Genomic DNA, 27,872 nt, shown 5'->3' on the forward strand with positions numbered 1-27,872 from the left:
GACAGACGATGAATATCATTATGACCGGAACAAGGACAGGGCACTGAAGGCAAGTGGGGGATTCTAATACTTGATGTTTGATTGATTCTGGACTTGAGGTGAAATGATCATTTCAATTGAGCCCAGTACACAGGGAGGTCAGGGTCAGCCCCGACAGGAGATGGAGTTTATTCACTCTTTAATTTAAAGAGACTTAAACGGGGCTTCTGCTTATGTTAGATTTCTCTCTGCTCATCTCTTAAATTAATAGGAGTAGTGAAACCATATATCTATGAAAAGGGAAAAACAGAGTGCAGCACAGTAACACGACCAGGTAGAAGTGGACAATGCATAGTACTAAAGCCTGACCAATTTAAACATTTTAATTTCATTTTATATACATGCAGTCTGTATTATTTGATAGGGGATAGGGGAGACTCATGGTTGATTTAGGGTAAGTCCTTTCTGTGTAATTTGTCTTCAAAAAGTTTACAGCCCCTGTTCTGGAGCATACCGATTAGTTAGTTTTTAATGCTGACGGAATCACAACTATGGCAGAGCTACGGGTTTGAACACATTGGAAATTTACAGCTCCAACTTTTCAGCAGAAAACTAAAAAGGAGGAGGAGGAGAAACTTGTGGCGTTGAGGGAGAGCAAAGAAGCCTCTGAGGTGTCCTTCTCTTTGAACCACAAGAAGACGGTCAAACTGTTGTAGTACAGTAATTTTACCAATGGGTGGCACTGTTCTCTCTGTTTCTCCTCTGGTTATCAGGTGATGTTGTTGTTCTCTGCTCACACTAAATAAAGCTCACGTTAAACTTGCAACACAAACTTGACAATCTAAAGGAAGTAAAAGTCAAAACTAGGCTTAGTAGGTGAACCTGCGGAAGGATCATTACCGGTGAGTATGCTATAGCTAGCTTTTAGCTAACTAGCTATTGCATATTCACAGGGATTTTGGAGGCTGCAGCCATTTCTGTCCCCCTTTTTTCCTTCTCCACTCTATCGTGGTACAAAGTGGATGACACGTCAAGGAGAAGTTATTGCCCAGACCAGAAGGGGGGCCCAGAGAGCTGTCAAAATTCAAACTAAAGCAGTGACCCATTATGTGCACATTTTGCAATGACAGTTGGCAACCTCCCTTAAGGGGCCCCATCTTACAGCATTCACCATCATTTCCCTCCTGAACACTTGTAGGAGGGTCAGCCAATCGATTTTAGCCTGGGGATCTCTGGAATCGCCACTGGTTGTCCCTGTCATGCTTTCTTGCCTTTTAATCCATTCGTTTTTTTTTATTGAGCTTCCCCTAAAAAAACAGAACATAGAAATCCATTTCAAAAAGATACCCACGCCTTGCTAAGTGGCATTTCAGATTTTGAACTCCTTTATTTTAACGCACACACACATTCTAAAAGATTGTCACTGATATTGATACATCTTATTCTTTTAGAAAGATACTATATTTGAGGATGACAGATTGTAACGTTTGTGAAGTTGAAGAGGTTGTAAGTGTATTTATACTTGTGCTAACATACTGTTAAACATCCTAAGGCAGGTTTAGGGCATTTCAAAGTGCTTCACTGTTAAAATCAGAGAATTCAGAACGGCCAACCTTCTAAAGAGAATTAGATACAATTATATTTTTCATAAATCTTCTTTGCTATGGCTGACGTTTAGATTGTTATTACACATTCTATCATGTATCCACTTTCACTCTGTGTTGTGCAGGTGTTTTCAGACTTAGAACCAAAAAAAAGGTTTTAAACATTTATAAATTGGATATCTGAGATGCACTGTTGGATTTGCTACTTTTGACTTGGCTTTCTTTTTAGTATTCAGCGAGCAGAAACTTTTAAAGATGTCTACTCTCCTCCTTTCACTCCCTCTGCCTCCTCTCAGTTGGACGGAGGTTCTTGAGGTGGGAGAGAAGAGGAGTTAGGTGAGGTAAACAGAATGAAATGTGATGTATTTTTTCCATATATGTCTTTTCCTTTGTGTTCACATACAGACAATATATTTTGCTCTGTCTTTTATCCTTTCACTTTCTCTCACTCACTCTCCTGAGTTTGAAGTCCCTCGACACCCTAAAGATTCAGCTGTCGCAGAGTGTTAATACATACTGACGTGTACACACACACGCACACAAAACAGTCTTAACAGGTCCATTAATGCTGAACGGCAGCGCTGCATCGAGCCATAAACAAGTCCACTTCCACCTGTTTAAACAGTTTTATGAGCTCTGTCTTGGCTCTGGATGATATTTTATGTGCTCAGACCATTAAACACATTCAAAAGTGTATCACACACAAAGACATACACACTCACCATTTGAATAGTTACACCTGTACCTGTTTAGTTTTTTGTGAAGCTGCATAACAGGCCCCATAACAATAGATGCACATATCTCTGTAGGTCACCTTGGCAACAGCTAGAGCAAATGATTTTTGTGGCATTGTAAAAAGGAAACAGTAACACACATAAAAGCATCTATAAAGAAACATGGAGTCCATTCATCAGCCCCTTCATGGTGGGAAAGCTGATTGCTTTGAGATGCTTCACATTTGCTTTACAGCCTCGTCGTTGGATTCAGTCCCTGCAGAACATCACGCGGGGATCTGAGCATTCAAGGCAGGAGGCCGCTGAGACTCTCTGTGAATGTCAGACGCAGAGACTAAGTGTTGGTATGGCAGTGTTTGCTTGCACTGCCATTCATAGCATCTTCACATCGCTTTTGTTTCTGTCTTACTCTTGTCTGGTTTTCCTTAATCCTATTCTTCTGTGACTCTTACTCCTACTCTCCCTTCTCTCTTTTTGAGGGATTTATTTTGCATAAAACCATAAGTATACACCTCCTTCTTCCATATATTTATCCTACTTAACAACATCCCTACCTATTTCTGCTGTTGATCCCTCACATAACACTATAGGTGTGATCACACACATATTTCAATTTCCTCTTTAGGAAACATTGCGGGAAATAGTTTTTTTTTGTTGTATTTTTGATTTAGATGTGAAAGAAAGTTTTTAAGCCAAAATTGATATCAACACAAAAGTGGCTTGTATAATGTTAGCAGTGGTTTGGAAATCTGCAAGGCTAGAACTTTTGGCATTTGGCTAATTGAGCTAAGTGTCTTCATAACACCAAAATGTACTGCAACTCTGTTAAAGTAGTATTTCATGGAATATTTCTCTCCTGAAATGACTTTTTAATAGAAATAAAAAATTCTATCATGGTATACGTTTATCTATCCTACTTTTATGTATCTTTTATGAATTTGGTGTGTCTGAAAAATCGGTTGAGGTGTCGCTATGTATAAAAATGCCAGACATGTCTATTCTTGGCAACTCAGTAAATTAGACCAGAGAAATTAAGGCATTTCATCACATTGATAATGAAATCATAAATAACCTTGATCTGCTGTAACCTGTGTGAACGGTTATTTTAATAAGGATTTATGAATCAAATATGAATCTATTAATGATAAGAAATTCTGCGTGCTGATTACAAGAATTGTCCATAAGGCCCATATACAGCCCTTCCCAAACCTGAGACATTTAAATTTGTTTATTGTTTATTTGGTTGTCTAAAACAGAATTATATCAAGTTCGTCTTGTAGTCTGCTGCCATCATGTGGATAAAATATGCACTGCAACAAGATTAATACTTTGACATTCAAATATGCTATCTCAGTTATAGATGACTTGATTGTGCTTTGTATGTGTCAGAGTGTGTCACATTTCACTACAATGATGACATAGGGGTAGGAAAATATCAACCATTTGGAGATTTCCCCCAATATGAATCTTTGATAGAGCTTCTACTTTTCCATACGATGTTGAGTTAAAGGCTGGTTTTCAGCAGAAGCTCCACCCAAAACTGCACAGTCACCTACTGAAGAAATGTTCAACCACAACATCACAAGGTAACGCTATTCATGGACAGGATGTAAACTATTTGGTTTCAACATCGGGAGCAGAGATGGTTGATGAAGCAGACATAGTTTTAATGTTTCCTACAGTGAATCTACTCTTGTCAGTCTTGTTAACTACATTATAAACAGTAAACTGTGTCGTGTCAGTTTTTGTTTGCACATTTGTTAGTTGTAAAAATGTCCATAATTTGCAGGTCTTCCAATCTGTATGATAAAAAGAGAGTTCATGAACTGCATTATTAGACTGAAATGTTATTAAATTCAATCAAATGTTAGAAGTTAGCAAAAGTCAGTTCTTTGTCAAACCCTGATATTAACAAACTCTAGTACTATGGTTTAAGCAAAAGTTGCAATGTAAGCATTCAGTCTTCAGGACAAAGTTCTGGATAAGCTCAACTGAGTGTTGCCTAACATCCCAACATTGTGACAAATAAGATGTTTTGTGTAGAAGTCAAGCATGTGGAATTTGATATTTTATATCCTCAGTGGCTTACTGCTAGAGTTAGCATATATCATATTAATATAGATATATAAACATTGCACAAAAAAGTTAGTAAATTTGAGTTTGGTAGATTATTTCTGCTTCATGGCAATAAATCTTATACCGTTGGAAAGCCTGTTTATTTCCCTTTTAAATGGTGCCCCATTTGTAAGGAACCTGCATTTGTGGGATGAGCAGCAGAGCTGAGTATGTGGGTTGTGCCCATGAAAAACTTGTCATATCTTCTCTGCCAATGCCAAACAGCTTATTCTGCTGTTGCTATTGACTCTTGTTTTGAGCTTCTCGCTGGTGCACCGGAACCTGAACATGTAGAACGATATGTTCAGTGATGAGACCCGATTCTGCCTACAGCAGTTGGATCATAGGGTCAAAGTGTGGAGAAGACGCAGAGAACGCTATGCTGATTTTGGTGGAGGCAGGTTGATGGTGTGGGGCGGCATCTCCCTCACTGGAAAAACAAGGCTTTTCATCATTGGAGGAAATCTTAATGTAGACAGAGATCAAGATGAGATTCTGCAACCCAATGGCAATCACATATCTCCACAGTCTGGGACCGAACTCTATCCTTCAAGATGACAACGCTCGCCCCCACAGAGCGGGGTTTATCAGAGACTACCTCCACAATTTTGACTTTAACAGTTTTGACCTTCGAAACAATAGTTTGACAACAAAATCAAAAGTAGAGATCCATTTGTTAGCTTTCTCTGGAAATATCCTTCTTCATAAAACAATGAGTGGAAATTGATAGATTTCTTTTCTTCTTTTTGGTGGAAAAATTGAGGTTTTAGACATGATTTATAAGTTGGACAAAGTATTTTTCCATACATAAAGTCACCTCCACCATGCTGTCCCAGTATAAATGGTGCGCAGAAAAAAAAATAATAATAATATCATTATGAATAGCTACATTAATTGGTAAGAATTTGTTCAAATGTTCTTTAAAAATGTGACAGGAAATGTTGGTACACTGTACTCTCTCTCTTCATGAGTAATGAAGCTACACCATGGAAGACATGAACAATAACTTCCACTATTGAGTAAGCCTAATCTGGGACTGCAGACACTTCATTTCCCACCATATTGCTTGTTCTGGTTGTTTGACTGCAAATTTGCACCAATGAAATTAAGGGGGATGGGCCACTGAGAAAGCGTTATGGGAGGGACTGATATGTTTGGTCATTGAGTACAATTCTCAATAAAACTTTGACAAGAACATCAACATATCCTACCTGTGAAGGTAAGTAAGCATCTTTTTTTCCATTTTCCCCCACACCTGTAGAGTGGTTTAAATACAATTCAGCTACCAATCATGCACTTACATCAGACCTGTTTTTTTGTTTTTTAATACGTGTTCACTGCATGTAAGTCCTTGTCTGTTAGTTCAAATGTTTTCACTGTTTCTATTTCAGTGTTCACTTCTGTGGCTGTGTAAGAGGTCACAGTGCATCAGCTGGAGTGTCAGTGTGCTTCCTGTTAGCCGACAGCAGGACTAAGCCACATCTCTGTGTTGAGCTGAATCCTCTCAGGCTCTGCAGGGGAGAGACACACACATATGGTAAGCAACGTTTCTGTCTCTTCAACAAGAAACAAACAACAGAACTTTGTCTTTGTATTATTTTTTTTCTGGGCTTTCAGTTTTCTGAGCTGTCAAATTAGATTAGACATTGAAAGTTTAACAGTGGATCCCTTTGCACTTAGCGTCATATAGACTGAGTCCAGGTGACTTACGATTGCTTAATGGATTCACATTTCAAATCAATTTCTTTATGAAGCGTAGGAGGAAACACAACATGCTAAAGTGCTTATTGGCATGCATTTGGAATACAAATATCAGGGATGTGTTGCTGTGGATACAACAGATTAAACATGCTTTTTTTTTATCTCCCTATCTTTGTAACATTGGGCCACATTTTGATTTGAAAACGTCTGTCATTTCCTAGAATCCATGTATTTCAGTACTATTTAGGACCCAATAGCGTCAGCTGATTGGTTAATTGCAAGGCAAAAAAACCTACACAATAAGTTATTATTGAAGTAATAAATGATATATTGTAAAGTGTTCTGTAAATATATGTTTAATATGTTTATTTAGACCACTTTAAGTCTGTTTATTTAACTACTCCACATTTTAAGTGTTGTTTTACCATTTTAGCATTAATGTTTTACCATTTTCTTAAAGCTCCATTACGATGGAGGCTATGGCCAAGTACGACTATGAAGCTACAGTTTCTGATGAACTCAGCTTCAGAAAGGGAGAGCGATTAAAGGTGAAGGAACACACACACACACACATACACACACACACACACACACACACACACACACACACACACACACACACACACGAACTGTTCAACACATTCACACAAACCACCAAAGCTGATAATTATTACTCTGACTCTTGGTTATCAGCCCCCTAGTCCTAGTCTACAACCTTTGAGTTCTAAATATACAATTCAAATTGTGGTCTGTTGATATGACGCTGGCAGAATTTCCATGTAAATCAATGATGCCTGTATGACAGGACATTCAGACTATTCATACACTGAATAAGGACAGTGTTTGCATCTTTGTGCCTCAGCACTTCTTTCCATTTTTTTTTAAGGCTGGTTGTGAATATGTCGGTTTCTGCTCAAACACAAGTTTTCAGTCACTACAATGAACTCTTTACTACCTTCTAGCAGACATTTCCTCAAATGGAAGAAAACATATATCGAAATCGAATGTAAATGAACAATATTCAAGCAGATGATGCTTCTGATGATGTTTCTCGTGTGACCACCAGCGTGTGACCATTTCTGTTTGTTTAGCAAAGAGACGAAGTCTGTGACTCTCTGTGTACCACACATTTAAATGAGTACAGTAATAATTTACATGACTAATATGCTACAAGGAAATAAAAGACAAACAGAGAGAAGAGACTGATAAAAGCGTGCAAAAAAACCACTTTGCATCCAAGAGACTTTTCACACACTCTAGGATAGAGCATACACACACAAACACACACACACAAATAAAGGTCCTCCATGTCCTTTGTGTTACCAATCCAATTTAACGAAAATTGGGCAAACACTGAGATATGAAAGAGCAACGGCCTTGGGTTTGAGAATAGCTGAGCAGATAAGTCACACTCAATGTACTGTACATCTGCTGCATCTGTCCCGCCAACATTGCCTGTTCTTCTTTGGCTGTCTTATTCAATTCAGGCACACATTGTCTAATAACTTAATGGGAAAGTTATTTGGACTAGGACTCAAGTTTAAACTTCACAGAGAACAATTCTTTATTTTTTGTCACACCTCCAAATCGGTATTAAAATGTTCCACACTTCATGGTTTTAAATGTTATCTCATAAATGAGCTGTTTAATTTGGAAGTTGACAAAGCGTGATACCTTGCATGTGGATGCCTAACATTAGAGCTGACTCCACTAAGCTTGTTTTGACGTAAATGTTCTGTCCTACTGTGTCAGATTCTGCAGACGACTGGAAACTGGTACAAAGCAGAACGCGATGGAGTTGAGGGGATTGTACCCAAGAACTTCATCAACTTTCATCTGCCCAGGTAAACTTCACAGGAAGCCAAACAAAAAGAGAGAGGTGGAAAGACGGTTCATTCTTGAAATACCACAAAATAAATGTTTGTCATCTTCACATCAAAAACAACAACTTGTAATTTAACAGGGAAGCAATAATATGATGATATGATAGTAGTCACACCCCATTAATAGAAAATCAGTAGTTACCAGCTAAAACACTGAGTAGTGTTGCTGTACTATACATCTGTCCTTCTCTGCCTTCTCTTTGACTCCAGCTGGTACCAGGAGAACTGCAGTCGCAGTGACGCTCAGGGGCAGCTGATGTTGCAGTCTGTGGGAGCCTTCATCATACGAGGAAGCCAAAACTCAGCCCCTGGTCGCTTTTCCATCTCTGTCAGGTGCTTTAAGTGGATCTGTTTGTCCATACACACATATATACCTAGAGTTATAACGAAGCTACTTTTCTGCAACTAGCTACAGTTTAGATTTAAAGTACGTTTTTTTGTCCTTCTACTTATGTGTGTGTGATGTTGTGCTGCTCTAAAGATGCCAGCATTAACTCCTTCTACACCAAGAATTGTCCCTTTTCTTCGTCACTCTCCCATCATTGACTGCTCGACTGAGCCACAATTAGCTCTGGTAGTTGCGTCTGTCACTTATTACGTATTTTGTAATTATAACTGACCACACTTCCTGCAGCAGTCTTCTCGGATGTTTGCACATGCAACAACGTGACAAGGCTTGTGGTCAGTAGCAGCTTAGTTCACATGCATCCCATACAGAAGAATAAAACAGACGCAGAGAGATCACAGGTAAGGTAAGAGTGAGACAGAGACAGACAGTGAGGGTGCAACATGTATTTGTTTGTGAAAAGGGCAGAGTATGGCAGCAGCTGAGTAGTGAGAAAGCACTTCATAAAGTTATTAGTGTTGTAAAGTTTTATTACCGTGATGTCGCAGCAGCCCTTCTCTTTAGATTGGCCTCATATTCAGCCTGGACTGTAAATTACAAACTGACCTGCGCTGTGTGTTAAATAGTTAACTGGGTGATGTCTCATACTACCTCCCCCTGTTTTCATGCTCCTCATTTGCCTTCTGTCTGTCATTCTTAACTATCCTATTTGCATTTTGTTGCGTGTGGCCCTGACAGAACTATAATTACATATTAGTCCAGAAACAGGAGAAAAGGCACAAGCCAAGATATTAAAACAAATTCTCAAACATTATAGAACACATGTAAAAAGGAGCTAGACAGTGTTTGACCTTATATACTGTACACTTCTTCTGTTGGTGGCCTGTGGGTCAAATCCAGCAGTCTGGCCTTTTGCTCATTTAAAAGAGAAATACAAATATATATATAAAAAAAAAAGAAGCTTTAATTTAATAACAAGCTGTTAAAGATGAAGGAATTCAAAATATTCAAACTGAATTAATGTGTTAAATACAACAATCTACTTATTGAATGGATGCTGAAATGTTTGTTGAAAGAAAATTGTTAATCTATCCGATTACTTTTTATCACATTTATTAGTCAATCAATCAATCAATCAATCATTTTTTATTTGTATAGCGTCAAGTGTTATCTCGAGACACTTTACAAAAAGCAGGTAAAATACCTTACTCTTTGTCTGTTAACATTACAAAAAGCAGGTAAAAGACCTTACTTATTGCTATATTACAAAGACCGGGCCTATCCATCATGAGCACTTTAGCAAAGCAGCAAAAGTTACAGTGGTAAGAAAAAACTGTCTTATTAAAAGGCAGAAATCTTCGGCCGGATCCCCGGCTCATGACAACAGCCTTCACAGGCCTAGACTGCGCCGGGCTTGGAAAGGGATAGGGGGAGAGATGGGATAAGATGCAGGAAGAGGGATAGGGAGCAAGGGGGTGGGGGGAGGCAAGTCGTGGCGGTAGTCGTGTTTTTCTTGAGGCAGAGGGACATTAGCATGGTCGAAACAGTTAAGAACTCTGTTAATGCAACATTGTGTTCATTTAAACAACAATCTGGTCATCTTTAAGGATTACAGAGGGGCATCTTTAACACGGTAAAGTCATGGCTTTAGAGGTCACTCAATAGAAAGCAATGGCAGGCTCCTTGCACTTAGTAAAAAAAGAGGTAGTTATAGGAACATCAAGTAGTTGCAGGGCAGTGCTTAATCAGCAGACTTTGGAAGAAGACAGGCTCGCACACTTGCTCAAATGCCACAAAAAGTTTGAATTGATCATCATGTTTCGACCAGAGGACTTCTTCGGGTCATCATTTATGGCGTCCAAGGTGCACCCCCCTCTGCTTTTACCCCTCCTGTAGTCTTATGTTCATCTACAGCCGTTGCATATCTTTTTACCTCCTCCTGGTGACGCACCTCTGCTACTACAAACTTTCTTCTCTGGCCGAGTGTTGCTTTGTGCCATTTAGGTCTCGTTGTTCCCGAGACCAAGACCACCTCTTCCATGCTGCACCTGACCAACAATGTCCCCGTGCCTGAGAGCTGACTTTGCCTGTTGTACAGCCTCAGTTGGGGTCCACTTCCTCCCTGTTGCCAAACAACTTTTATAAGATCATGTTTTCTTCAGAGAAGAGAGCAAAGCATCTTCTGTGTTTTACTCCACTGTAGACATGCAGCAGATGTGCAGCACTTCAAGGTGTTGCAGGACAGCAGTGGGCAGTACTACCTCTGGTCAGAAAAGTTTACTTCCCTCAACCAGCTGGTGGAACATTACAAGAACAACTCTATCTCCCTACACAGTCGAATATTTCTACATGAGATGCAGCAACAGGTAAGAAACCAAAGAATGCATTAGACTTCCCAAAAAAACCAGTAAGCCCATCGTAATGTACTTTCCAATCACTGGAGAATAAGAATTATGTTAAAGTCGTTTATCATATTTGTGCCCTAACAGCTAAGTGATAAAACATCTCCCCCTGCTCCTCCACTACCCCCCCACTGCCCACCTATACCTGCACCACGACAGGTATGTCTTTGTTTGTCTGTGCACGAGCTGATTGGAATCATCATGGTCTTTCAGTGACTGAATTTAAATAACCTGTCGTTGTATCCATTTTGTGCATATGTGCAGAATAGGGTTATAACTGAGGTCAGGGTTTCGGCTCATATCTCGATTTTGGGGTCATGGTTCAGTAGGTGTAAGTAAAAAGTAACATCAAGTCCTGCATATATATACAGTATTAAGTTTTCTCTCATTTATTTAAGACAGTAGTGCAAGTTGCATTACAAACAGCTGAGATAAGTTGTTAGACACCTGTCTTCTTTTATTTTCTGTGACTTGCACATCTGGATGATGCTGTCTAGTATTCAGTCACATGTCTGACGTGTTTTCAATGACATACAGGACTGTGAACTAAAGTTTCCCCACCATATCGTCTTGCTATCACACATTACTCTTATTCTTTAGTGGGGTTTTTTTGTCAGCTTCTTATTCTTTGCAAACAGTCACAGGCATTACTGCCACTTGGATTGGGGGTAGATAATGCCGTGTGTGATTTTCTTTTTTCTCCACTCAAGCATTCATTTTTTGCAGGAATGTATTGTGAGTGCTCAGCTGCTAGTAACCGTGGTCAGATAACTCCAAGCACTCTCGACAGTTAAACACAGTAAAAGGTGCACAACAGCAACAAGACTAGAAAGAGACAAAAAGTCAGCACACAAAAATGTCTTTTAGGTTTCTTTTCTCCGGGTAAGGCAGCAACAACAACAGTAGCATAGGCCTTAAACATCCAATGTTTGTAGAAATCAGAAAATACACAGGAAGGAGCACTTCCTGGACTGAAAAAAGGGTTTGTTTAAGATGCTCTTTGGATTGAGATGCAAACAGTTGTAGAAAACAAGACAAAACTCCAAGGCCCGGCAGTCTTTCTTGTTTTATTCTTCTGTTTAAAAAAAAAAATGTCAACCACAAAAACAGCGGTAAAAAATGCTTACATTATCCTAAGAGTTTATTCTGGCATGATCCTGTCTACAAATTTGAGCAGACAGAAATGTAAAGTTTAAAGCAAATCCAGCTCTACTGCCAGAAGAGTTGATTAATGAATCTGTAAAGGTCAATGACACTAACAGTCATGTGACTAATGTGTTTAGGAGCCTTTTTGTTCTAAAATATTGTTTTGTTTTGTTTAGTTGCTAATTTTGAGTTCATATTTCCTGTATTTTCTGGTTATATTGTGGGGAATAAATACAAATGGTCGTTTTAACTTAATCAACAAGCTACTGTTGTGGCCTGAGACTGTTTGTGTGCTGGGTTGGATTTAATGTCTGTCTCACAACCTGAATGTTGTTCATCCTCCTTTGTGTCCAGCACAAGCCCTCCCCCAAGCAGCAGGTCAGAGCTCTGTACAGTTTCCGCGCTGAAGAGAAGGATGAGCTGAGTTTTAATGTTGGTGATGTCGTCCAGGTCCTGGAGCGCCCAGACCCGGCCTGGTGGAGAGGCCAGCTGAGGGGCAAAACAGGCCTGTTCCCCTCAAACTACACCGTACCCCTCTGAGAGGAACACACACGGAATTGTTTTTAAGAAATATTTCAGAAATATTTCCAGCAGATTTCTACTGTCAAGTCTTATTACTTTACCCTACTTACAATAATTCACAACCAACAAGCTTACTGTTTACGTCATTTTTAGGGGATTTCATGTATCACAGTTTTACAAAATAAGAATCTCATTTAAGACATTCCAGAATTGGTATGCACTTGTACAAAATGACTTAAGGATGACATTTTAAGTACAATTTTATGATATAAACAGATGAGGTTTATTTTAATTTCAATATATGTTATGAAAACACAGTCAATGCATTCATCATTTAACCTCTCCTTTCAAATAGCGGAATGTAACAGCTACATTTTACTGAAGATTTAGGTGATAATTTGCTAATTAAACACTTCATCTGTTTAGAAAAAGAAGACATAAACTGTATTTATCCCGCGAGAGGAAATTCAATTTCACACTGTTGTTGAACATGCTACACACACACGCAGGCTGTAATACATACACATGCACAAACAGGATCCTATGGACATATCCTGATGGAGAGAAGTCAGAGTGAGTCAATATAATAATTTAACCCATTTGATGTATTCATTTTATGAAATGTGATTATGATGTGATTTTTCTGTGAAGAAAAGTGAAAACTAAGAGCAAATGCTTCTTTATAAAAGTGAACATTTAAAAGTTATTATACAATAACAGCATCTGAAATATTCATAAATCCTCCCGTTAGTTAATATGCAATTCCACAAAATTGTTTACTGCAAATTTACCTTCACGCAGTACAGAGTGAATCATTAAAGAACAGAGAATATTTAAAGTTGAGTTGTAAGCCTTTGTCAAATTGAAACTGGGATTTGTCATTTACTGTGTTAAGGCATGTGACACAGACACAATCTGGAATGACCGTCATATAATTATGCTGTATCTGTGTTCATTACCTGGGAAGGTTTGTCTTTGCGCAATGAACAAGCAGTAGAGGAGCTATTAAACATCTAATGTGTCAACAGAAGCCGTCTTTTGCATTCAGGCTTCTTCTGCAAGTTAGAAATTCTGTCAGAAACCTTTGCAATATTTAGTTTAAACATTGTGGCAAAAGAAATACAGTCTGGAAACAACATTTTATTCATGCTTCATTGAAAGGAAGAATGTGCAACATGTTACACAAAAATATAGCAGAAATCAAATACATGCAAAATGTCTCTCTGGGTCATGACTGTCTACAATGAGTGAGAAGCGCAAGCCGTGTTGACATCATGTTTACATGGACGGGACAGCCGACAAAGTGAAGCTACAAGCTAACTAAAGTGTGCTAACATTAGCCTGCTAACAAAACAATGCAGGCCACAGACAATTTTTGTCCGCCGGTTGAGCTAAACTCCTCCGTAAGAACTCAAGTGAGGGTTGGAGGTGTGTCGCTGGAGGACAGCAGAGATGTTTAGTATGGCGGAGGTGCAGCCTAAAAGCAGTTTGTTTTGGTTTCATTTTGTAACTCAAGGGCGACATCTACTGGATACATTTTTTTTTTTGCACATTCTTCCTTTAAAGAAATATATCTATAAATATTCTATAAATCACACAGTTGGAATCCTTGTTTTCTGAATATGTAAGTTGGTTGTGTGTCAGTGTGTTAGCTTTTGATGATCTGTCTTAAAAATTCTGCATTTTAGGCTGGTCTTCCTATAAAACATTAAACAATCTAACAGGATCTGTAACATCTGTACATTAATTACCCCAAATACTGTTATTTGTTTTATCCAGAAAAATAAAAAACAAAAAAGGATTATACATTAGTTACCATTTATTTATTTACTGGATTAGGACAGTGCACATTACTCAACATATCAGTAAATCACATCCATGTTAATACGCCGAAATTAGCACAAAAACGAAATTTCATCCGCTAACAAAAAAACATAACAAACTTACAGGACCCCCCACGGGACAGTCTACAGAACTGCACACAAAGGAACTCAAACAATTGTCCAAAAAAACTGACACAACTTACACATAAGAAATAACAGACCCACATACAATTAGCTGATTAAAAATGCAGGAGAAGCCAGAGAAGGGGCGGCTGTGGCTCAGTTGGTAGAGTCGTCGCCTCTCAACCGGAAGGTCGAGGGTGTCCTTGTCCAACGTGTCCTTGGGCAAGACACTTAACCCTGCATTGCTCCCGCTGCTTCGGCGGCGGTGTTTGAATGAATTAGAGTTGTACTTACTTTCTGATGTATGTCGCTTTGGATAAAAGCGTCTGCTAAGTGAATTGTTGAATTGTAGAAGGGAAGACGGATGTTATATCAGTACATGTTGGTTTGTTTTTAACCAATGTTTTAGCTTATTTTAATTAGTTTTCACAATCCCTGATATGTGCTTGTTATTTGTTCCATGAATTATTGAAACAGTACAGGTGTTAGAATGATGTGTTTGTTGAAACAAAAAGCTAAAGTTATTCAGTTTACTTTAAAGTATATTTAACACATTGCAACCATTATCTTGAAAATGTCATAGTATTTTCAAATCTCTGTACAGTTTACAAAATTTTAAAAGGCTATATGTTTTAATTGCACATGGTCCCTTACAAATTAAGTTAGATTGAATTGAATATTAGGGCCAGTTGTAACATCATACGTCTGCCATTAATCAATATATCATATGTTATCATTTAAAATGGTAGGCTACAAGTGAAAGGCAGGCAGGTTTAAGTTGGATACATTTATTTGTGGCTGGTCCAGTCCAGAAAGATAAACTACATCCATCGTGTTTCAATCATCCCCCAGCCTCCCCTAATTCATGGCTGACAGCGCCTTTTGTGTGCACACACGGCAGTAGGTTTTCCCGTTTGTACTTGAATGCAGCTCGGGTGTTCTTTCCCGAGCCCCACCTTCTGCCTCGCGCACAGGTAACAAAACTTTCTCAGCGTTAGTTACCTGTGTCGCGTCACTCAAGAAACACGCCTACAGTGCTGTGAGGAGACTTACTGGGCTCCAGAAGTGGGTAGCCGCTGCCACAGCTATGGCCGAATCCCAGCTAATGTGCATGGAGGACGGTCACATCGGTGTCAATGTGCCGGAATCCAAACCCGAGTTTTACTACAGCGAGGAGCAGCGCGCGGCCATCGAGGAGCTCCTCAAGAATGGCGACGGCGCCTTCAAGACGCGACTCAAAGATGACAACATGAAAGACTTTCTGTCGGCCAGAGAAGTCAAACTTGTTACGAGCACCTTTAAACAGTACGACTCGGGTAATAATGAAAGCGGCAGCAGCCAGGCGTCAGCGTCCGGTACCGACGCGGACTCAGGGGTCCACTCCACATACTGGCCCATGATGTCGGACACGGAGGTGCCACCGCTGGATAACGGCTGGCCCAACGGGAGTATGTTTAGAGGGGTGACCCGGGTTGCCGTGCACACACACCCGCCTAAAGAAAACGGACCTCACATCAAGGAGGTGGTGCGGCGGCTCATCCAGGAGGCCAGCAAGGTGGGAAGAACACGGGACATGTCTTCATTGTCATGACACTTAAAGGCTATAACAAGTTTGACTAAAGTCATTACAGAGCAATTATAAAATGGCATGATACTATGCAGGCCTATCTTGTTTTCAAACTCCAAAGTACCAAACCATATTTAAATTGTAGGCAATCAGTTTTTATTGTGATAAATAAATCACTTAGATCTGAGAGAACATTACAGATAAAGTTGTGAGGCTGTCACTAAAACACAAGGCTAATGCTGTAGAGTGAGATTGCAGGGTGTCATGGAAACAATGGGGAAACCCAGTTCTGTATACTCTGCCAGCTAACTGAACACACTTAACAGGAAGTTACAATCACTTTATTACCTGAATGATTCCAATGGCCTCTTTCTCTTTGGCTCCTACTTTATAACACACCTACACTACTGTCGTACAGTATGCCTGACCACTTGGATACAGTGAATTGGAGTAACTGACAGGATAAAGATTAGGCTTTTGTTGCGGGGCAGAAATAATCAAATTGGTTGAGCTTTACTCATTAAGTGAAAGAAACTAAATAGCAAACAGAAAAGGAGAGTTGTTCATTTATACATTTACATTAAGGCTTCACAGCAAGGTCAAGAAATCAGATTATGTTTATGATGGTTGCTTACCTTCTTAGTGTCCTTATGTTGTGTGCTGATTGCTGGCTGTATGTATTTTACTGCTGACTGCAAAACAAACAGCCCTCAGGATAATAAAGACAACCTTGAACCTTGAACGAACCTGTCAAGCTACTGATAGAGTCATGTGTGGTAGATCAGTAAGTCCCTAAAATCAACATCTTTTATGTTCTCTTTTATAGGACCCAAGCCAACTGGTACCCATTGGGGACAGTCTCTAAAAAACAAATAGTCATTCATTACTGTATTTGTGTTGTTTTTTTTCTTGTTAAAATCAATTAATTATCATCTAAAAACTATCAAAATAACTTCGGAAGAGGAATTTCCTGCGTTTCAGAGCTGGACCAGAAAAAAAATCTAATCTGATGGTGCTGTTCAACATAAACATTGGATGATTCCTTTTCTTTTTTTTTATTCAGCACAAAACTGAACTTCTACATCAGCCACATTTTACCTGTAAGATTAACGTTTCTCTGTTGCTAAAACGTTTTATTTTTCCAATAGATCACCTTCTTCGAGACAGTCATTTTAAACTGTCATTTACACAAAAGGAGGGAATGCTCTGCTAATTTGCTCCCAGCCCCTTGAAGACCCCCCCCGAAAGTGTCAGAGATGCACCGTGATACTGTTTTATTCAATCGTTTTTTTTACAGGTTTGAATAAGTTGATTAGTTTGCTTTGGAGTGGAGATCCATTTTAATAATTCAGCTTTGGTAAAACCTCGTAAATGATGAATACTGAACCGTCTTGACCTAAAAATGAGTTGAGCACTTACACACAGACCTTCCTGACAACTCTCTCTGAGCTCTGATTTTAAAAATGAAAGGCTTTATTTAGTAACTTTACCATTTTTTTTTTTGGAAGAGGAGACTTCTTTGTGTGCTCAGAAGATAAAATCCTGTAAACATTGAACACTTTAACTCTCATCTTCAAACACTAGAGCTCAGTTCACAGCAAACTTTTTCTTCAGAAGTACCTCTGTGTCCTACAATAGCATTAAGATTTCCTATAACTTGAATTCAGATCGCACACTATGAAATCCCCCCCCCACACACACACACACCAACAGTTCAAACCGGCATGTTGAAGGTGATGTCCAAATACGATTGTCCATTTAGTGTTTATTAAAATACCACCAGCCTTGTTACTAAGCAACACAAAATGTGTCCTTGTGTCTTAGTTTTATTTCCATGACTCCAACCTTTTTTATCTGCATTATATTCATTTGCTTAAGTTCCAGTGTGAGTAAATGAATGTTTGAGAGATTAATACCACCTCAAGCCGTAACACAGAGCCTAAAGTGGGCTTGTGTGTTTGAGTTGCTCATCGAAATGTTTACTCATGGACTGCTTGAGCTCCACTGAGTCATTTGTTCCGTACACTCAGAGTTACAGAAGACAGACTCTGCTAAGCTCAGCCCATGTTTTAAAACTGGGTCAGTGATTTATAGAAATCCCCTTCATTTCTTCTCCAGTGTTGCCCTTCCTCTTCATTCCATAGTTTTGTTGTTTGTTTCCTTACTTTGTTTTTTACTGGGTTAGGTACTTAATCCGAACTGGTTAATTACAACATTCTGAGATCTGTTTCTCTAAAGTAGAAGTCCAGTAAATCTGACATTGGTCTGTATACTGAGGGGAATCAAATCAAAGAGACAAGGATAGCAGAGACAAAAACAGGTTCAAAGGTTTATCCTGGTCCAGGTTAAAAAAATGTAGGAAAAAGTAGATTAAGGCAAAGAGATCTACAAAGCTGAAGATGAAGATGAACAGTAGATGGAACAGGATACAGCGGTGTTTAGAGACTGGTGAAAGGAAAAAGAAAATGTCCACATCATCTGATAGTGATGAGGCAGACAAACCAAATCATGTTTTCCCGATGGTCCCAGTCACCTTGTCTCACTTCACCATAAGTGGAAAAGCAAACACATCTCCAACTTTAGACTCCCTTCAAGGAAAGACCCATTGATACATTGTGCTTTACTTAAATCATTGTCACCATCCGATCCAACACTATTTACCGTACTTAACCTACTACACTTACTATACTGTAGTCACTGCTTGTGTCCAACACAACCACCGGCCCACAAAATACAGCTCCTTCCCCTGCTTGCAAGCTTCTTTATAAACGATAGTGATAATAGTACGCACATCATTCCTTGCTTCCTTGTTGTTCTACCTTCTCAGTTATTACTTTGTCATGATCGAGGAACAGCAGGTTTGTGTACGTCAGCTCAGTGTTTCGTTAACTAGTAAAACACCTTTGATGTTTTTCAAGATAAACTGCACATTTGAACTGGCAGTCCATGTTTATGGGTGTTCCCTTAACTTGTCAGAGAAAGTACTTAAATTAAATAGAAGGCTGTGTAGCTTGATGTGCTTGTGAGGAGTGTTTGTAACATCCCAACTATGATGTGTTTATCAGAAAGGCAAGCGCGCCCTTAAAATAACACACACACAGATGCTAATGATAAAACAAGCTGAGGAACCAGTTTTCATTTCAGCATCATACCTGTCTTTACAGGAAGATATTAACTTCCTTCTTATTGATTTTCTCTTGTTTTCTCCGCCTGTGTACTTCACAGCATTGAGTCTCGTCCCCACATGTCCCAGCTTGTATCTTTGTTGTAACACACACACAGGATAACTCACAGTTTCCTCGAGTGGGAAACAGAGTCAGTGTTTCCCCTACCATTATCAACAACGCCCCCCTTGAAGGTCAAGGCAAGTTTTTTTTGGGGGGGGCTTTTTGTGCCTTTATTGTAGAGATAGGATAGTGGATAGTCGGAAATCAGGGAAAGAAGTCATTTAAGGATACCTTTTCTTTAAAAGTAATGCATGAACACCAAGATTCCTTCAAGTGTTTGTGTCGGCGTGTCGGCGTTCCCCCCCCCCCCCCCCCCTCAACGCTGTAAACCTAGGGGAAACACTGAGAGTGGTGGAACTGCAAACCTTTTCTGCCTGACTGAGAAACATTTGTTGCAAATTTAAAGAGAAACATTTTTGTCTATGACTTTGCCTTTCAGTGAACAGTGAAACTATCTAATAATACACATCTCCCAAAAACTACCCCGTGATCAGGCTGAACATGTCCCAACATTTTTGATGAAGACAAAAGTCACTATCTTTGTATTGTCTCTTAACTTCTTCCTACACTTCTTTATTACATTGTAAGGAATGCACCTGCCACTTCCACCAGAGCATGTTCTGATCTTTAACTAAACACACAGTCATCTACAATCAGCACGGACAGAAAAAATGCTGCTCTCTGTCATCTTTCTGCCCATCCCAGACATCTATCAAAATATCTTAACTACAAAAGAAAACCCAGATGAATTCAGATTTAGATATTGTATAGTCATAGATACTGTTAATTATCAGTAACGATGTAGCCCTTGTGTAGTGCGACATAAATGCCCAACATAGTGTTAACTACAGTACTTGTAGTCTAGAAATGTTTCCCATATATATTTATCAGCACGACACAAACTGTGTGAGGCAATACACCTTTGTTTTCCATGACCTAGTGGCCTTTTCTGAAGCTATTTCTTTAATAAACCAAAAACAGTTTTACCAATGCTGGCACTTGAATGACAATGTGCTAGAATATTTAATATAATGTTTTATAACTGAACTTTCACTTCAGTTTAAGGAGTTTAGTCATACACTCACGACCCGGGTTCAAAGAGAAATGATGTAATAACAAGGTTTGGTTGTTCTCGATCTTATTCAGGCAGGCATGTGTGAAACAATGAAAAGCGACGCCCATATTTATGTCTGTACAAAAAACATTAGGGCTTCAAAGCTGTGTCGTGATGACAGGTGTGCTTGACAATGCAGACTGCTCAGTTTTATATAGACATACAAAAACAAATAGTATTCAATCAGAGTAATTAGAAAACAGAAAAAAAAACATAGAGAAAAAAAGTGCAACACATATCACAAAATGTTCAAGGCAGTGAGTGACTGTCTGCTACATGGAAATCAAAAAGACATGCAGCAGAAACACTGGAAGGAGTGTGACTGCACTGGGAAATCAGATGAGTCTGAAGTGTTCTCGTCTCCCTGGTTTTTAAATCTCTGGCCTGTAAAGGTGCTGTCTTTCTTATTAGTAAAAGTTCAGTAGGTTTTGTTCCGATAAAACACATCCCCTGCTTCTAGGAATGCCTTCAGTCATGAGTGAATACATGTACTTTATGTGTTAGTGGGTATGGTGGTGCTGCTGGGATGTTGTTAAAGGATGAGTGTTTGAGAGGTTGAGAGTGAACTTGGTGTCTGTCTTTGTCACTGATGTGTCCCTCGTTAGGAGGTAGAAAGAGGCAGAGTTCGTTGGAGTCGTTTTTGTTCCATTGACCTCAGGACGGTTTAGGGCTGCACAATAATTCATTTTTTAAACTAACCTGAACATTTTGCCAATCAGACGGATCACCAGCTTGTTTTCAGCTACCCTCAGATTCATTTGTGACTGGTTTACTAATGCTGGCTCTGCAGCTTGGGCACTGATGGATTCAGGGAGACGGGGAGAACCTGGAATAACATGCCAAACAGAAAACAGAACCTTTAATAGATGTATGTTATCGATGCAGCGATAGATGGGCTGATGTTTGCTTTACATAATGTGATCTGAAACTGGTATTAGCTACAGCACTGATGATCAAGGCAATGGTATTTGGTGTAATTAACATTTCAGCCACCAGGCGTCATGTTTAATGTAGACTTTCAGATTTGTTAAAACTTTCTGTAGTTTACATTCATCAAACGTGTGTGTACTATTAAAACTCTTACTTTGCACTCCATAGTACTGTTTTTTTTTTGTTTAATATACAACGTCCACTTTGCCAAGTGTCAGTTGAATAAACACAGCGGCTGTACCTGTTGGAGCCTTTATTTGGTCAAAGTGAAGCGCAGACTTTGCTAATCCTCACACTTACCAGGAGAAAGCAAACGCTGTGTTAAAGCCTTTCTCAAGACAGAGACACATTGAGATCTTAAATTCCTCCACACATCCTTTTATGTTGTTATAAAACTCTATCGCTGGGATCTGACTGGAACTCAGCAGCAGGAGATGAAGTTGTTTTCTGAAAGCATAGGCTCTTTCATATGGCCTAACTGGGCCCTCTGGGTTGAGTGGGTCAGTGGGAGGCAAAGTGCTTCGGTTAGACAGACTGGCTTCACCTGCTGCTTTCTTTTTTAAGGTCTGTTAGAAGACAGTCTGCCTTAATGCACTTAATTATACTCTTTTATTAACCTTTTAAGGAAACATACTTTATATGGTCCAGAGTATCAAAAGCAAACACCCTTTCTATTTTAACTTTAACTTCTTATTTTGCCTGCCTTATTAACAACACAGACCCAACAGGGACTCATATTTTTTCCAAAACATACCTTTTTAAATTTAAATAAATATGATGCTGTCAATAATAGTTCAGTCTTAGTTGGTATTTTCAGACACACTGTTTTTTTATTATTATTAATTCAAGCTTTCAACACCATAAACTTCTCCCACATGGCAGTGACTCTTTGAGATGCTGGAATGAATTAGCTGTTCTGCTGCTTTTAGTTGCAACTGATTTAGTCCAGACCTTACAGCAGAAAGCGGGCCTTAGGTCACTTGCTACAAATTTGCTGAAGAGAATCCTCTGGTTATTATCAAGTAAAACCCTTTTCACACATACGGAAATCTCCTGAAAAACTCCAGAGATTAGGCTACCCGGAGGGGCTTGAGGCTATGTGTGAACGCAAACAGCCGCATTTTTCACGCAGACTTTACCCAGAGTTTATCCGGCCAGACCCCTAGTATATTTTCCGCAGAAAGTCTGAGTGAGCTGATGTCTGAACGCGGCCGAATATACTCCGGAGATTTAAATTTGAGCCAATGGGAAGAGAATGACGTTTATATACAGTGACTGCATAAAGTGTCTGCACACGACCACTACGATCTCCGTGCACGTAATTAAACGGCTGCATTATGTTTTCTGTTCGTCAGTATGTTGTTCTCCTCTCTTTAGTGGGTGTTGTCATTCCATTGGACTACACATAGCATTGATATAAAGGCAAATATTCTCATTATAACGTTGTGTAGGGGACTCTGTTGCTTCGGCCGCTACTTCCGCGTTGTTTATTTACGTCATGTCTTACCTCAGGAAATCCCCCGATCCCCCCTCCCCTCTGACAGGGATAGTCTCCAGCTGTGAGGAGCATATGTGAACGGCTAGTCACGGCTGCTGGAGAATCTCCAGAGCAGCCCTCCTGTAATTATCTAGATATTATCCGGAGTGCATATGTGAAAACGGCTTAAGGGAGCTCATTGAAGCCAGGGCAATGATGTACTGTAGCTCCCAAAGTGAATATTAGAAATCTTTTTCTTCATTTTTAAATTAAAAAAATATATATCCTGAGGCAAATGTTTGAATGTTATTATTTAATTGATTAACCATCTAGCTCTTCCAGTGTGAATTAGTCATTAAATCATGAATTACTTTAAGATAAAATATTTTGCTTGGCTTCTACCCAGTGAATAAAATGTCTCGCTCTGCCAAGCCAAGAATGTTTCCTGTACATTTATTTTGGTATTTGTGCTTGTAGGTAGAATATGGTGGAGCATTTAGTTTGAAATAGGTTCAGATGCTGCAGTTTGACTGTATAACTTTAATTATAACCAGGCTCTGCCAAACATTGTAATCAAATGTATGTTGAATTTAAACATTAAATATTGAACTTCTTCTGTCTCAGGTGATAGCGATAGTGATGGACATTCTCACGGACGTCCACATCCTGCAGGACCTGATGGATGCGGCCTTTCGTCGCTCCGTACCTGTTTACATCTTGTTGGATATTCAAGGTGTGCCTCACTTCCTGGATATTTGCTCCAGGCTGCAGATTGGCTCACAGCACCTTCGGGTAAGAGAACAGCTAAATGAGATAAATGTTGCATAATATGTAGCAAGAGACATTGGACACATTAAATAGGAAAAAAAAGTCCCAAAATGATTGGTGGTTTGTATTGTTTACTTGTCCATATCATTTTTATACAAAACCAGTGCTCAGAAAAGCAATGTATAACACTTTGTTATCAAGGGAACATTTAAAAAATGTATAAGCATGTTTTTTGCCACATTGTAAGAAATATTTCAGATATTTATTTGATACCAATTATTAGATAAAACAGTGTAAAAATAAAAAAAGCTATCACGTGCATCAGTTCCAAACACAATCCTTAGAGACGAGGTATTTCTTCTTGCATTGAAGCAATTCATGAATCCAGTTTACCAGGATTTACCATTACCAGTCATTTAATTTTCTTTATTGAAGTGTATTTGCTGAGCTTGAATGTGTAAATTCTTGAGCCTTAGTGGAGTTTTTTGTACACTGCAAAAAACAACAACTTTCAGCTCTGTTAAAACTGGAAGAAATCCTAACTAACAAGCGAGAGCGATGTTGTGGCTTCATTGAGAAAAGCCAGGCTACATGACTTGTTTATTAGCAAATTTCATGAACACTTTAAAGTATGGTCACAATATTAACCATTAACTATTTATTAGCATGCTAATTAGTAGCCTACTGGCTGCTTATTAGATATTTTTACACTAAAGTAAATCTTCTTAATAAGAAGCCAGTAAGCTACTTATTAGCATGCTAATAGGTAACTAGTTAATAGTGAATATTGTGACCTTAATTGAAAGTGTTACCCACATTTCTTAACATTTAGAATTAGATTCCACATTTTGTGACTGACTCAGGTGAATTTCTTATCTTTTTTTAGCCCATGAAAGATTTCTGTTGCTCTAAACCTTAATGATTTTTTAATAGATGTGTTCAACAATTTTAAGATTTAGAATTCAAACAGTCTCCCCTGACTAAATACAATGTCCCCTTGTTTAAATAGTTAATTGTGTTGATATCCTCTACACCAGGGGTGCCCAACCTTTTTTGAACCAAGATCTACTTTTAAAGTTGCCAGTCTGCCGAGATCTACCAGTCCACATAGTGAGCCATAGCCTTTATATATGCCTACAAGCACATTTAATACGCACACAACAAACAGAAAATAATTTCAGATATAATAAATGACAGTTCTGAGTCATAAAAAATAATACAATATCGACATACTTTTTTAAAGTGCGCTCTCTCTCTCCCTCTCCCCCGCTCTCTCGCTCGCTCTCTCATGCACGCAGCAATTTCATGAATAAATGAAAAATGAAATACAAACAGGTCGGAAGTATACTTGGGCTCCCCACCCAGGTATCGTCTATGTGTGGGAAACACTTCAATGAGATGAAATTGAAATCACGTTTCTATTTTACAATTGTATTTTATATTGACTAAACATCTCGCGATCGACTGAGAATCAGTCAGCGATCTACCTGTCGATCGCGATCGACTGTTTGGGAACCCCTGCTCTACACGGTCTGACTTTGATCCTCTCTAACTGCAGAAAATTCGAGCCAGATCACTTCAGGGACTCGGCTTCAATCTGTCCTTCGGCAGACTTCCTGGTTCTCTGTGTAACAAGTATATGCTGGTGGACGGAGACAAAGTGGTGTTTGGCTCGTACAGGTGAGATCTCCTTATTATGAGTGAAGTCAGTTCATGCTTTATCATGGATCATTTTATACCTGTTTAATGATTCATTCCTCTTGATGATAATCTGTGTGTTGTGACGTACTGTTAATACTGTTTTAAGTCTTAGATAAACATTAGTGTGAGAATGAAATCAACAATGTGTATTGTTTGAAGGTTTAAAACTTTGGTTACCTCTAGTATGTTGACAAACTTGTATTATATTAACTGGGGTAGAAGAATAATTGAAAGTTCAAAGTTAAAAAATCTCCAAGATAGTCCAATTTCTTTAAAGAAAAACTCCTATCATTAAAATACTATATATTAAAATTATATAATGATACAACAAGCATTATAACATTAATAACAAGTCATACAAATCAGAAGCTGGAATGACATCAATGGTTGAAGCTTTGAAATGAGACCACACATACCCTACATTTTCTTTACTCTTTAAAATCTTTAATCTAACAGCTACCTTTTGAAGTGCTTAAGCATGTTTAATCTTTAACATTGTATGCAGCTGAATATTTTAAGAAGTGTGGCACACAAATAGTAATGAAGTTAATAACTGGTGTCAAACTTGTCTCTGTTCCCCCAGTTTCTCCTGGTGTACATCTCGTATGGACCGGAACATGATCACTGTGATGACGGGACAGGTGGTCGACTTCTTTGACCAGGATTTCCGGGAGCTGTACGCCATCTCTGATAAAATGGACCTGTACAAGGAGTTCCACGTCAGTCCACCTGCTGCTGACAAGACTGCAACAATAACACGCTCCAAAACGGGGCCAAAACGTCCACCTTTACCTGCAACCACGTCCCGCTTCCAGGTCAGCTTAGGGGATTCACCAAAAGGTGACATCCAGGTGCCTGCTCACAAATACTACAACCCCAAATACTCACTGGCATTTGGGGACAACCCCCCACGTCCACCGGCTTCTCTGCAGGAGCCTGGACCCAAGAGAAAGCCCACTTTGGCTGAGGTTCTCGAGGAGATGGACCCTGAGGAGCCACGAGTGGCGAGCAGTGACAAGACGGAACGCAGGGGTCCGCTGCCTTCAGTAGACCCGAAGGAAATCTTCAAGAAGCCAAATGGGATCAAACCAGAAAAGAATGGACGGAAGACACTGAAAGTCAACTGGAATAAATTGTCCAGTAAGGATCCAGTCAACAGCCATGTGAAAAGTACAACACCCCCACCCACAGAAACCAACAGAACTGAAGAGAGCGAGGACAGCTTTGAGGTTATTGTGAAAACTCCAAACAGATGGAAAAGTAAGAAGATGTCTAAACTGGGCCGCAAATCAGTGTCTGAACAAACTGTCAACAATGGACAAGACAATGAGAGTAAGTGAGAAACATATTTTTTATGAAACAGCAATAAACATGAAACTGTGCTTTATCTTCAATAAACAGGATAGGGAATAATTTCTCCAATAATGGAAGAAAATAACCCTCTGTCATGTTTTTTTTTATTATTTTCATTTAAAAGTGATGAACTCTACAAAATTTTTCTGTGTACTCACCCTTTTTTGTGTTTCCCTTGTAGGCATTACGGGTCAGCGTCATGGAAAATCACCCTGCAAAATGTCCTGAGGTCAACCTGCCCACCCAACCACATATCAGATTACATTCTTGATATGGTTTACAGTATGACACCAACAATACCTTTTGAATGTGCAATAGTGTTATTCTTTTATAAGCAGCGCCTCACAGAGACGGAATGGTTGTGCAGTCTATCGTCACTTTTTATTAAAGTTTTGTGCCAAATTTAAAAGGCAAAAAATCAATAATATGCTACGCTGGAGATGTTACCCTGGTGGGATGCAGACAGAGAGCTTTAATGGGATATTCCCTGGTGGTAAACAACATTTAGATTGCTCAGTAGATTTTGGATCAGTGCATTTTCAGTGTTTACGTTGTTACTGGACCAACTGTGAGATAGTTGGTGTAGTGCAAGTTAAATACACTAAGGGCAAAGTGGATCTTCAGATAATTCATGAAAATTTGCTGGCCAAGTCTGCTTTAACAGTTCCCTACATTACAGCCATTGCATTTGCCTCTTTTGCTCTCAATTCAGACGTTCTTCTAAATGCAGCTAAAGCCTGCTCAAATGTGATTGGTCACGATCAAGCAGGTTACAAATCTAAAGCAGAACTCTTCCAACATCAGAAGAAACCTGAAACTGGATATAATCTAGAATTTACTGATTTCTCCCACTGATAAAAGCAAACCAAAAGAACGTGCCTTACCCCTGATGATGAGGATATTTTTCTGTGGTGTTGTTTATCTGTGACAAGATATTCCATAGTGATTGTTTCTGTGTCCATTCACACTGCTCAATAAATGGTTTCAGAATACAAAGAGCTTTGAATTAGTTAATGACATTTTTCATGTTTTATAGAAACCGTCCTGTATAGGTTGTGAGGCCCATATAGAGCCATTTTTCTTTGTTGACTCTTTCCTGAACATGCTTGTGTTTATAAGCGTGCTGTTACTTGTTTTGCCTGACACTGACGCAGTGGCAGGAATTACAGGCATTGTTTGCGTAAGATAGTCATAAAAAGGAATCATTTTTACTTTCAGCCTGTTTCATAACCCATTAAAAACTATTTAAGATTGGGTTTTTTTTTTTTTAAATCTGAAAAATGTCCAATAATAATAAAATAATCATCTTCTAACAATCATTCTGTAACACAGCTAGATGTCCACTGGGTTTCTTACT

At 39.1% G+C, this 27,872-nt stretch overlaps 2 protein-coding genes across 3 annotated transcripts; both read left to right on the top strand.

Annotated features, from left to right (window-relative positions):
* Window positions 1-5,605: 5,605 nt before the first annotated feature.
* Window positions 5,606-14,158, top strand: LOC132987060 (GRB2-related adapter protein-like). Of its 2 annotated transcripts, XM_061053853.1 has the most exons (8): window positions 5,606-5,651; window positions 5,824-5,969; window positions 6,594-6,681; window positions 7,886-7,977; window positions 8,227-8,349; window positions 10,566-10,728; window positions 10,852-10,923; window positions 12,265-14,158. In XM_061053853.1, the coding sequence occupies exons 3-8, from the start codon at window positions 6,604-6,606 to the stop codon at window positions 12,448-12,450; spliced, it is 714 nt and encodes a 237-aa protein (XP_060909836.1). In that variant the 5' UTR covers window positions 5,606-5,651; window positions 5,824-5,969; window positions 6,594-6,603; the 3' UTR covers window positions 12,451-14,158. The 2 variants fall into 2 exon arrangements, with proteins under 2 accessions (XP_060909836.1, XP_060909828.1); XM_061053845.1 differs by lacking the exon at window positions 5,606-5,651 and having other exon boundaries at window positions 5,716-5,969.
* A 1,175-nt stretch (window positions 14,159-15,333) lies between these two features.
* On the top strand, window positions 15,334-27,846 carry LOC132987067 (protein FAM83F-like). The gene is made up of 5 exons (XM_061053869.1): window positions 15,334-15,933; window positions 23,318-23,485; window positions 25,020-25,141; window positions 25,746-26,494; window positions 26,697-27,846. Exons 1-5 carry the CDS (start codon window positions 15,466-15,468, stop codon window positions 26,741-26,743), a joined length of 1,554 nt encoding a protein of 517 aa, XP_060909852.1. The 5' UTR covers window positions 15,334-15,465; the 3' UTR covers window positions 26,744-27,846.
* The last annotated feature ends 26 nt before the right edge of the window (window positions 27,847-27,872 follow it).

The sequence above is a fragment of the Labrus mixtus genome, chromosome 2, assembly GCF_963584025.1.
Source record: "Labrus mixtus chromosome 2, fLabMix1.1, whole genome shotgun sequence".
Taxonomy (NCBI): domain Eukaryota; kingdom Metazoa; phylum Chordata; class Actinopteri; order Labriformes; family Labridae; genus Labrus; species Labrus mixtus.